Source organism: Pecten maximus, chromosome 7 (assembly GCF_902652985.1).
Source record: "Pecten maximus chromosome 7, xPecMax1.1, whole genome shotgun sequence".
Lineage (NCBI taxonomy): Eukaryota > Metazoa > Mollusca > Bivalvia > Pectinida > Pectinidae > Pecten > Pecten maximus.
In genome coordinates, this window is record NC_047021.1 from 29,199,100 (window position 1) to 29,211,533 (window position 12,434).

The following is a 12,434-nucleotide window of genomic DNA, read 5'->3' on the forward strand; positions in this document are numbered from 1 at the left end:
ATCAGCTGTTCCTACAGAGTGTTTACATGGGAACCAGTTCTCACCAACCAGGGCTCATTCATAGCTGCCAATGAGTAGCTATTCTGGTTCTGCACAGTTTATCAAATGGTCGTCTTCCCAGTGGATTGATGAAATTCGTGTTGTGGATATTAAAATTTCATTTCTGTTCTGTTTATCCGGAAGTCGGCTATTTATACAGAAGTGGTGTACATTTGTGGACTAAATTACTGGACCATTAGGTTTATGTTTTCAATAATCTATTTGTGAAATAGTTTACTCTAATTCGTGCTGATGGATGAAGTTTGCTTGGATTGCTGCAGTGAAGTTAAGTGAAGTGGCTGTATTTTGTCGGTACTGACTTCACGTGTTGGCAGTGTTCTTGTTTACTACACAAACTCGTAGTGGAGAGTAGACTTTTATAAAGTTTACTTTGATGTTACCAATCCGATACAAGTTCACGAAAAGCTAGGTCTGGAGTGCATCATAATGTACATTTATAGAATTTATGCTTTCGTGTTTTGTGTTGTAAAAATGATGCCTATTACTCGCATGAAGGGATTACAATACCGCGTGTAATGTACAGCAACACTCCGGTGTTCTATACCGGTATCAAAGCCTGGTGATAGTATTATAGTATTGACATCTCAAGGGAAGTACAAAATGATTAAGTATGTATATCATATGAGTGAAAACACCCAGGATTTGTTAACAAAATGGTGAAATTTTTCTCCAGACTTTTGGACAAAGTGCAAGCGGACCCAACACTCCAGGAAAATGGCAGTCAGTTTATCCTGTCCGTCACCAGTCTACTGGAACGACTTCTCGACTACAGGTAAGGACCAAACTTTCTTCCTTATCATTTTTCGAAATTTCAATTAATTTGTCAAGATTTGATTCAACTTGTAATGATTTAAATCAATTTTTGAATTTATCTGCCCCAAGTCATTTCAGAAAGCACATTTAGAAGTATACTGGAAATGCTGTTTTTTTTTGGTTTTTGTTTTTGTTTCGTTAGTTGAAATTTTTGCAGTGTTACTAAAGTTTGAAGCAAAAGAGGAGGTTTTTTGCTGGAAACATACAGGCCATAATTTCTCTATAAGTTTAATATCACTGTATTTTATCATGAAAAAAGTAAAAGACAACCCCTCAAAAATGACAATTCCTATAATGGACCCTTTACAAGTTATAGTCGTTTTTATCCTTGTTTGTGGAGTTTGTTGTTAAACAAAAATTTCTCCCACAGTTTGGAAAAAATAGATGCAAACTATACATGTCACTGATCTGATTCAGTAGTAATGTCACTGCACACACATCAAAAAATGTTTTGAAGTACAAATTGTCATACAAGAATGTGTAACATTGGCTCTTCATGTTTGTCACACAAAAGTGAGCTAGAAAAAAAACTGCTCCTTAAAAGTTCCTCCTGGATAACTATTTTTCATTCAAATTTCATGTACGTTTAAGATTTACCAGGAAATGAGAAAAACAAACTGTTATGAAGGAGAAAATAGGATATCATAAATTCACACCCAGTGGGGAGTTGAGTGTGATTGGGATGAGGGATGTGTGACATTTGACAGTTAGTAGATAGGGTTACAGTGGTTTAGATATCCAGCCTAGCTGTGAACACATATGCTAATGCCTTTGGGTCACATAATGTATTTGATAAAAATATTACTCGGAACTGTTTTTGAGATCAAATTATTGAAAATTTGCCTATGATTTAGGTTAGTTATAAAATCTTGAGGTTTCCACTGAATGCCCTTGAAGCAGCTGTCCTTGAACCTTTGATGAGAGAATGTGATAAACTAGTGATAATATTGGTGGTGTAATGACAGAGATTATATCATTGTGTTGTTTGTACTAGTGCTTGTGAATGTGGATAGAAATTAATATTCTTATGTCAGGATTTACAAACTTGATTTTTTTTTTTTAAGTTTTAGCATCAAGTGCAATAGAAAAACAAGGATATGTTTTCAAAATATCAAAATTTAATTTAATTACTGTACATCTGACTTAAACTCTATTTAATCTCATTAGAAGCTTAATGGTTTAAGAAACATGTTATCCAAACTTTTCTAGGTCAGCATTCATAAATTATTCAACTTTATATTATTTTAAATGTTTTATATCCAAACGCAATAGACACACAAGGAAATGTTTTATCAAAATTTAATTCGCTCCTATTTGTGATTAATCCTACTTCTCACAGAGGTTTAGTGGTTTGTACCCAGTCTCTGTGATCACACATCTCCTTAGAATTAAAATATCTTAATTGAAGAAATCCTAGATTTGCATCATCAGAGGAATTAGGCACAGTGGCTATCACTGCTTATTAGTGAGTGATGGGTCCCTAGGGGGCCAGTGGATCCCTGGACCTCATACTCTGCTAACAAGATCAGGGGTTTAACTTACATCTGATATCCCAGGGGCCCAGTTAGATCCCTATCATGGGCCAATATATCTCTTCATATACCCAGTATCTGTAAGGTATCTGATACTTCACAACACAAGAGGCTGTGTGGACAACTGTTGTGGAGGAATAATAGTAGAAATCTGGGGACTTTCTTTATCATGTTTATCAGAATCAATATATAATAGTAGAAATCTGCGGACTTTCTTTATCATAATCAATAGTATAATAGTAGAAATCTGGGGACTTTCTTTATCATAATCAATATATAATAGTAGAAATCTGCGGACTTTCTTTATTAGAATCAAAATTCTTTTGCATTTTTAAATCACAAGGACTTTCAGTACAAGATTCTATATACAAGAGAACAGTATTTTGGGGTAATTGAGGAACTCTTGTCTAAAACAAAAATAGTTAGTTGATTATTGTTATGCAGGTGCTTGCTTCTCAAATTGTGCCTTTCTCTTGCACATTATAAAGACTATTCAGTCTATCTTAGTGATAAGAGAATGTCTTTATTGTAACTTTGGAACTGGAGCATGTCTATGTTCAATGACTAGATGTTCTATATGTCAATACGGGCCGTACTAGCCCTCCACCTCTGGGTTTCTAGTTCGAAACCTACGTGGGGCAGTTGCCTGGTACTGACGGTAGGTCGGTGGTTTTTCTCTGGGTACTCCCAGCTTTGCTCAACCTCCAGAACCAGGCACTTTCTTAAGAGATATATTTAAGAATCTAAAAGAACCTTTAGAGTAAAAAGACTGTATTTCCCCTGGGTAGGAGACTGTGTGCCTCCCTGGGGACGGGGACAATATACCTCAATCATTGTTCACTTGTATATCAGCTGTATTTTGCCGTTAGTGTCCTCAGAAACAATGTCCAAGTCCTCCATTATGTTTGTAATCGACACAGTCAACATCCTCATCCATCATTACAATATGTTGATGGATGGGCTACCTTTTCATTACCTCTGGTGTGTTTCTGACATTGGGGAAAACTTCCTTCTTCACCAACACTGACAAATTTAGGTGGTTGATTAGTCGATTCTCATGTCTTTTTCTCTCTAAATTTCCGAGGTGTTGCCTTAATTTTTTTTATCCCTGAAAGACAAAATTGGATTCTGTCATTGTGACATTGGTTCAGGAAATTTTTAGATTAGTTTTCTGATGTATTTCAAATGTTATAAAAAATGTAATTAGATAATACAGGTTGGAAACTGAAAAAAGTTCAAGACAGAAAAGCTGGGAAAAGGTCATTTGTTAGGATGTATTTTGAAGGTTATTAAAAACTAACTTAGAAATTACATTACAGAAATGAAAAAAGTTTTAAGATTTAAGAATATGGGTACGAAAAAGTCATTTGTTGGAATGTCATTCTTTTTAATTGTCTTCTGGAATTGAATAGAGGTGTAAAGGAAGTGGTGAATCTTTGAGTGGAGTTATACAGCCTATATTTAAATAATATTACAATACCACAGGTATAATACATTTTATGACAGGTATTTGTTGACTAATTGGAGGTGACAGACATTAAGGACTGACCAATCAGGGTAGCCTTGGGTCAGTTTTAATGTTGTACAATTGAGACAGGAAACTGACCCCCTGACAAAGTAAAAATGTCACACCCTAGTGTTTACTGGCCCCTCCCCTCCATATTGTGATCACTTCCTGTCTGGGCATACTTGGTTACCATAGATAATGTATCTACCTATATATATATATAGACAGGTATGGCAAAGTGTTTTATAGGGTCAAAGGTTAAAATAGACAGGTATGACAAAGTGTTTTATTGGATCAAAGGTTAGAACCAAAAGTATCTATGTAGTTTTTTTCAAAATAAAAATAAATTTTGCTTTATTCAGTTGTGTATATTGATAGGTGACAGTAATTGGCCCAATATGCAAAGATAACCGAGGAAAATGTTGATGTTCCATTTTCATGACGGGGAGAAAGAAAACAAAATGCCCACAAAATTTCACAAATATTACTGGTTGTAGACATGAAGATCTTAATTTTATGTTCTTTTTAAAAGCATAGATTGATTTACTATATTTTTGAAAATTAGATATAAAGAAATAACTGTAGAAGTTCCCACAAATTTGGTCATTTCAACAACAAGTTTAGTCCACAGGATCCTAACAGAAAAAAACCCCACTCATTTCAGTTAAGGTATACGTAAACTATTCATTTACAAATCAATTCAACAGAAAATTAAAAAAAAAGAAGGTACAGTTGTTCAAACGATTTCTGTGATGTTTTAGAAGCTGCAGCAAGTTTCCCAACACTGTCACTCCTACTATACAGACAGATGGATTTGTAAAGCTGTCAGCGTCTGGTATACTTACTACTGTAGGCTTAACATATACCCACCATTGTTGATAAGCATCACACGGGCACTCATCATAAAAAACATCACATTCAGTTTACTCTATTCTCTTTGAAGTGCTATCCACACATCTCCTCAACATGAAATACCAAATTGTAATATAATTAAATTCCTCAAGCATTGTGTGGAAGACGGATATTGTGGGAAAACATGATATAAATTGGGTTAAGATAGCATTAAACAATTAATCTGGTAGTTTTATGCCTTGGAACAATACTTTCTGAGAAAATCAGCCCCAGGAGTTGTGGTTAGTACAGGGAGACAGAGGACAAAGATGGGAACCTGCAGGCGTTACCGCACCAATGTCGTGACGTGAGGCTTACAGTTATACGATAATTTGGAACAGTAGATGTGAATTAGAGAGATGTTTGAGATGGGTGACAACAGAAATAGATATTTCTCTCTCATTAATCATGTTTTCGGACGTAATAGTTACTTTGATCTGATGAAGTTTTGATGCTGGATCAAACTGTGTAACATTAACGTTCGTGAAAATAAAATGTTCATCAGATCTCTGTTAACTCGACAGAAATAAAAAGTTCTTATTCCGGGGCTTCTTCAGACAAAGATTATATATCTCTCTAAAATATAGTTACTGATGTTATTTCAAGCTTTAAATGAACTAGATGACTGAATTTTAGATAAAGACTTTGTTACAATGAAATTGTAAAATTTCTTTGTAAGTTTTCCAAAATATAGATATAAAATATACTCTGAGATGAAGAAAGTCAGAATACACTATTAAAATAGAGTTTGCAGAATTTAAGTTACATGATAAACACAATTTTTCTGCTTTCATACCGGTGATGTTTAGGGTTAAGGGAAGTGTAATCTTCATAAAAATATATTGTTGTTTTTCTCTCAAGACATTGCCTGTTTGACCTTCAAATAATGTCAAATGAAAGTTAATATTGGCCACCACAAGCTCTATGGTGCTGTGCCAGGAGGCCTGTATCCTGGTTCCCATGTTATTTCCAGCTGTGGCCCCACAGGGATTGGTGACCATATGGACAACTGGGTAAACTCTGACCTAGGCTGACAAAACAAATTAATACAGCGCCCTCCTACCCCTTCAGTACAGTGACCCTGATAGAGTCCTACAATATATAGATTCTGTAAACTGAGATGTTTTCATTTTTACATTGAGGTTGCACTTGTTAAATTATTTTTAAAAATTCTTCAAATGAATTTGTAAATTTTTCATCTGCTGAAGTTTTCCTTTTGAATAACTTTGCTGGTAAGCATGTTTTTTCTCTCTCATTTACAAGTTTTGTAAACATTGGTATGTAGCACTCGACTAACATGGAATAGAAATATGCTATGTGTAGTGGTCTCTTTGATGGATGCTGGGTGGTCCATCTGACCTGGGAGGAGGACGGATAGGGAAGAGGGTAGATATAGTGAAAGAAACCATCCAGCAAGGCAATATCAATGAGAGAGATCAGAAGTGAAGGAGGAAGTTATTGACCAAACATCTTGGAAATGTACTCCAACACTAAACAGATTGCACATGTGTTTCACACACTGCTTCAGAGCAAACTACCTGTAGTCAAGCATATACACTTATACTGAATTCTTCAGAGCTGAGAATTGCACTTGGATTCCAATAGTTCACACATGGATTAGTGCAGTACGGACAACATGTGGGATATCTGTAATCCTATGTAATTAGCAGTATATTCATTCTAATCTAGTAAAAAAAACTGGAAAAATAATGCATTAAAATGATTATGGTATCTTGAGGGAATTTCAGAATTCATCTGTGCGTGAAATAATCTGTGATCCATATAATACTGGTAGATAGTGGTATAGAGGCGCGGCTGCTGCATGCCTCTTAAAGCCTGCTAATATGGGTGGTATGAGAGAGGCGGAGTTGTTCCACTACCTCCGCACTGCAGTATAATTGCTTCACATTTTCATTTCAAATTCAGATGCAGTTTTTGTAAAGCTTGAGTAGAAAATGTCTGATGCCATTCCCTGTAAGACGTGCAGAATTATCCAGTGGTATTTCCCATATAGCACACGTAAACGATATCAAACATTATTTTTTTACAAGACAAATGTTGGGTGTTTCTGTCAAAACCTTCATGCAAAAAATATCTGGCATCTGTTACAGCTCATGAGTATTTCTCATAAGGAGTAGGTAGACTTCCTCACAATACATGGATTCAAATAGAATTCTCACAAAACCAGACAGATTTCTCACAAAACCAGACAGATTTCTCACAAAACCGGACAGATTTCTCACAATACATGGATACAAATAGATTTCTCACAAAACCAGGCAGATTTCTCACAAAACCAGACAGATTTCTCACAAGACATGGATTCAAATAGATTTCTCACAAAACCAGGCAGATTTCTCACAAAACCAGACAGATTTCTCACAAAACCGGACAGATTTCTCACAATACATGGATACAAATAGATTTCTCACAAAACCAGGCAGATTTCTCACAAAACCAGACAGATTTCTCACAAGACATGGATTCAAATAGAATTCTCACAAAACCGGACAGATTTCTCACAAAACCGGACAGATTTCTCACAATACATGGATACAAATAGATTTCTCACAAAACCAGGCAGATTTCTCACAAAACCAGACAGATTTCTCACAAGACATGGATTCAAATAGAATTCTCACAAAACCAGGCAGATTTCTCACAAAACGGACAGATTTCTCAAAAAACCAGATGGATTTCTCACAATACATGGATACAAATAGATTTCTCACAAAATCAGGCAGATTTCTCACAAGGCATGGATACAAATAGAATTCTCACAAAACCAGACAGATTTCTCACAAAACCGGACAGATTTCTCACTAGAAAATAACACAAATTTATTTGAAGACATTAAAACATATGCAAATATTTCTTTTAATTTTCCATTTCTCACCTGGACCATCCTCACATGACCTTAATGTGTTGATATGAAATTTAACAGTAATACTACAGGACCCAGATACTGGTTTCCCCTTCAATCAATAAAGGTCCGACATCCAAGAAAGGTCACTCTGTGTAATTTTCTATGTTTATGAAATATTAATTTAAAAATATCTTCAATATGTATTGGTGGTTATCACAATTGGTAAAGCAATATACAGAAATGAAAATCTTCAGCTGATTGGCTGATTTTAGCCTTTTTGACTCTCAGAAAAAAGCTAAATCCATGTATAGTTTCCACACAAAAAAGTAAATTTTAACTTTCTTTAGATTTTCCATTTTTGTCTCTGATCATAGGCTTTGATTTTAGAATATTTACAAATATACTAATGGGACAAATATCTCTAAAACTCCCCGACTGGAGTTATTAGCCATTGTAGGATTGATTGACTAATGATATTTTGATAATACACAGTGGGATGTATACAAGGTATGATAGATTGTAATATTGATTTGCCTCCCTCAGATAACAAACATCACCCGTCTCTTGTAGTTTAATCACACGTGTGTTCGAGATTCTATAAAATTTTGTCACAAATTTGGCATTACAAGATGTGTTTCCTTAGTTCATATAAATATTTTAATGGAAAATAATATTTTTGAAATATGAAATGAAATTATGAAAACTAATGTGACACTTTTTCCATGTATGTGCTTGAAATCTTTCTGATTTCACATTTTGATAATGGCCAAAGTTAATGGAACAAATTCAAATTAATTTGTAATTGGATTTCTATGAAACAAATTATACATGGTGGGGATGGCAGAAATAATTTACTTTTTCATTGTTTTTACCTGTCGTTCATCGATGGAGCTCTGACATTTGAACAAACAGATTATGGTCTTCATTTTAAGTGCAAAATTTAATACAAGTGGGTTTATGTTACATAACACATTATTTTTTACTAATTTTATGGAAATATGCATCATAAGTTATCTGAAAAACATCGCAAGTTGCATAATTCACAAAAACTATTGACAGATTTCCATTTATATTGACAATTACTGGTGATGTGACGAGTTTTCGAGGACTGTTGATTGATCATATCGTTTTTGTCATTGGAAGATTAGAACGTCCATTAAGGAGAGTTGTACTCTTAGAATATGTATAAATATTATAGAGATAAGGTTAACATGCAATACAGCGATAATACAACATGTTATTGATTATACATACCCCTCACTCCTCAAATAAAAAGATGTTTGTGGGTGTATCAGCATGTCTGTCAATGTGGCTGCACGGATAGCAGTTTATCTGAGATAATTTACTCTGAGTCTCTATCAACTAATTATAGTAGAACCTCATTTGTCTTAATTATTATTAGGGCCTAATTTGTTTTTGCATTTGAAAATTAGTTAAAATATAACAATTATGTCTGAGAGTTATGTCCCTTTGATGATACCTGTTTAAAAAGTCACTTTCATTTTGTTAAGGGTCATACTAAAATAAACTAAATCTCTTTGTTGATGATGTCATTATTCTTATTTTCAATATCACATCGAAGATGAACCAGTAGTTTTATACATTGCTTGCTTAAAAATCTTAAACTTTAATAGATAATGTTTGTCAGTACTGCATAAATTTGCCAGAACTTAATAATTGGGAAAATAAATGTCCTGATTTTTCCCCTGTAAGTGTTTTTTTTCAGTAGTGCTATAAAGTACTTTAATCTGTTTATTTTACCCATCACACTTGATGACTTCAGTGTGTGATCACAGTCAGGGGTTGTGAAAGTAAGCCTGGCCCTCAAGTGGTTACCATGGCGGTATGGGAGGAGCTCTGTTGATCAACTTCTCTAAAGTCAGGCACTTGTGTCAAAAACATTGACCAGTATACTGCCATTGACCTTTAGGTCAAATAGGCTAATTTTGGCATTTGGTTAATCAAAGACTGAAAGGCCTGCGTAAGGTCAAAACATGGTCAAATTCTTCAAAGGTCAAGGTCACATATATCATTGAAGATATATTGATCTATGAAAGTATGAAATATTGATGTAATTTTGTGTCTTTGCTGTAAGGAATTCGTGCAGGAAGATCCATATCTGGGCTGTCAACATATTTTTTTCATCTCAACAAATGATATATTTGAAGATATAATTTTTTTTCATAGCACCATAAATAAAAGATACAGAAAAAATTCATATTAGAACAAATTAGAGATATGTTTATGAACAGTAACTTCTCTAAAAGACAGAAACCTAATCTTATGCTGATATCTTTAATAGACAAGCTCACACAATCATTGCCAGACAGAAGTCTCCGGTATACAATCTCCCGGGCGATATCTGGTACCTATCTCTGATAATTTAAAGAAGATTTTTAGTATTTGGAAGAAGATTGAGTTTTAATGCAGTAATGAGTGGTTTATTGTCTGTCTGTAACGTTCAAGCTGCCAACACTGTATAGCTGTCACATAGCTGCACGTGTCTGTGATGGAGATATCTTCTTCTGTCATGATAACCTTTACCAACTAGAGTGATCTGCCCTTGATGAGATAACCTCACACTGTGGTCCATTGCCACTGGCTTCCTGTTGATCTTCCTCCTCAGTGTGAGCTGCTTCCTCCTTTTTACATCATGGTTACCATGGTGATGACCTCTGATTGGTTTGAAGAGATAAGTTAGCTCTACAAATGAGGGTCAAGGTCACATGCTTGTAGATATATAGATGTATACCTATTGCAGAATGGGTGATTTTGGTATCTTATTACATTAGTTTGAAAAATTCTATTAAATGGACCTTGTACATGTACATAAAAATCAGAAACCTTAACTATGAAATGTGTCTCATTTGCATGATTGTAACTATCTCATCTGTTTTTTCATGGAGGGTGTATTTGTTTAGGTATGCAAAATCTGTGTGAAACATTTTCTGAGTTTTGGAGAGATGTTGAGGTCAGATCACTTCATGCAGAGCAAAGATCGCTAGACAGATTTCAAGCAGATGCATTTTATACAATTTTGGTACAGATCCTGTTCTCAATTGGGTCTATTGACGTAATGCTGACTTGATGATGGTGATTATACTACACAATGGCCTGCTCCCTATGGTAGTGACAGGAGCTAGAACCACCTGTTACCACCATCAGTGTTGTGTTGTTAGGGTGTGAAGTTTTTCCAGTGTGGTGTAAGCGGTATCAGCCCCACAGACTGCCTGTCTAGGGAGGGATACAACTGCTGGGACCAGGTCCCCCTCCTACTGACACCATTCCTCATCTTGTCAGAATTTGCTGCTCCTGACCTCTCCCTGGCACCTCCATCCTCACTCCCTCCTGTATACAACCACCATGTTGACAGGTAGAGAGAGATTTATACCTTAGACAATGTGTTTATCACACCAAGAAATATTTAAAGTACATTTGTTTCTGTTTGTAGTTGTCCATTTTTCTCATTGTCTTCTTTTTGTGCTATATTTAGGGGTATTCATTGAAATACCCACAATACAGTTGTCATGCTTTAGGTGTCCACTTCCTCCTCTCTGCCATACTTGAGGTGTCTACTTCCTGTTCTCTGCCATAATTTAGTTACCCACTTCCATATGTTAGGTACCCACTTCTATTTACCTTCCAAACTTGAGGTACCTACTTCCTGTTCTGTGCCATACTTTAGGTACCTACTTCCTGTTCTGTGCCATACTTGAGGTACCCACTTCCTGTTCTGTGCCATACTTTAGGTGCCCACTTCCTGTTTTGTGCCATACTTGAGGTACCGGTACCTACTTCCTGTTCTGTGCCATACTTTAGGTGCCCACTTCCTGTTTTGTGCCATACTTGAGGTATCCACTTCCTATTCTCTGCCTTAATTTAGGTGCCCAACTCCTGTTCTCTGCTATACTTGAGGTACCCACTTCCTGTTTTGTGCCATACTTTAGTTGCCCACTTCCTGTTCTCTGCCTTAATTTAGGTGCCCACTTCCTGTTCTCTGCCTTACTTTACTTATCCACTTCCTGTTCTCTGCCTTAATTTAGGTGCCCACTTCCTGCTCTCTTCCATACTTGAGGTATAACTACTTCCATTTATCTGCCATACTTGTTACTTTAGGTAGCTATTTCCTATTCTCCATGAGTGCCACTTCCTGTCCTTGTGGTATAGATGATCACTTCCTGTTGTCTTTTGAGGAACTGTACTTAGATGTTGATGGTATTTTCGTAAGTAGTAGCTTCCTGGGTTGGAAGCCAGTGATGATAAATGTTACAGGCAATGCATTAGTTGTGTTAATTAAAATGTCTCCATGTTCAAACATATTCAAGTGTTAAGGGTATGTCCTGTCGGGGACAGTGCTGATGGAGAGTTTAACCTTTTGACCTCTATAATAAGTGTGTGATTGCTGTTAGAGGGTCTGTGTAACTCAGTCCTTTGATGTTCGCCAACTTACACTGTACTACAACACAGGGGACACCATTACGTAAACTGGAAAAAATATACAAGTACTCGAAATTGATGTGGCTTTTATTACCAGGAGCTTAAAATCCCAGCAGTACTTGTGTAATTAAACACATTAATAAGATAAAAAACAACTTTCTGTTTACTTAAAATGGAGTTGGTGTACACTTTTGAATTAAATTTTGATAAACTTACGGATTTATGGTACATTTTTTTAAATTAAATGTTTTTTCTCGCAGTAATTGTGTCAATGTATTATTGAATTGGTGTGGCATAGGTAGACAGAGGATAAGTCCTAATACCATAT

General features: G+C 35.5%; 1 protein-coding gene across 8 annotated transcripts in view; it reads left to right on the forward strand.

Moving 5' to 3' along the window:
• Positions 1-12,434, forward strand: part of LOC117330492 (dedicator of cytokinesis protein 3-like) — a 181,857-nt gene that overhangs the window by 136,940 nt on the left and 32,483 nt on the right. For all 8 annotated transcript variants that reach the window (XM_033888798.1, XM_033888802.1, XM_033888799.1 and 5 more), the window contains one exon: positions 734-832. In XM_033888798.1, the coding sequence (XP_033744689.1) occupies positions 734-832 (99 nt within the window). The remainder of the gene's footprint in view (positions 1-733; positions 833-12,434) is intronic.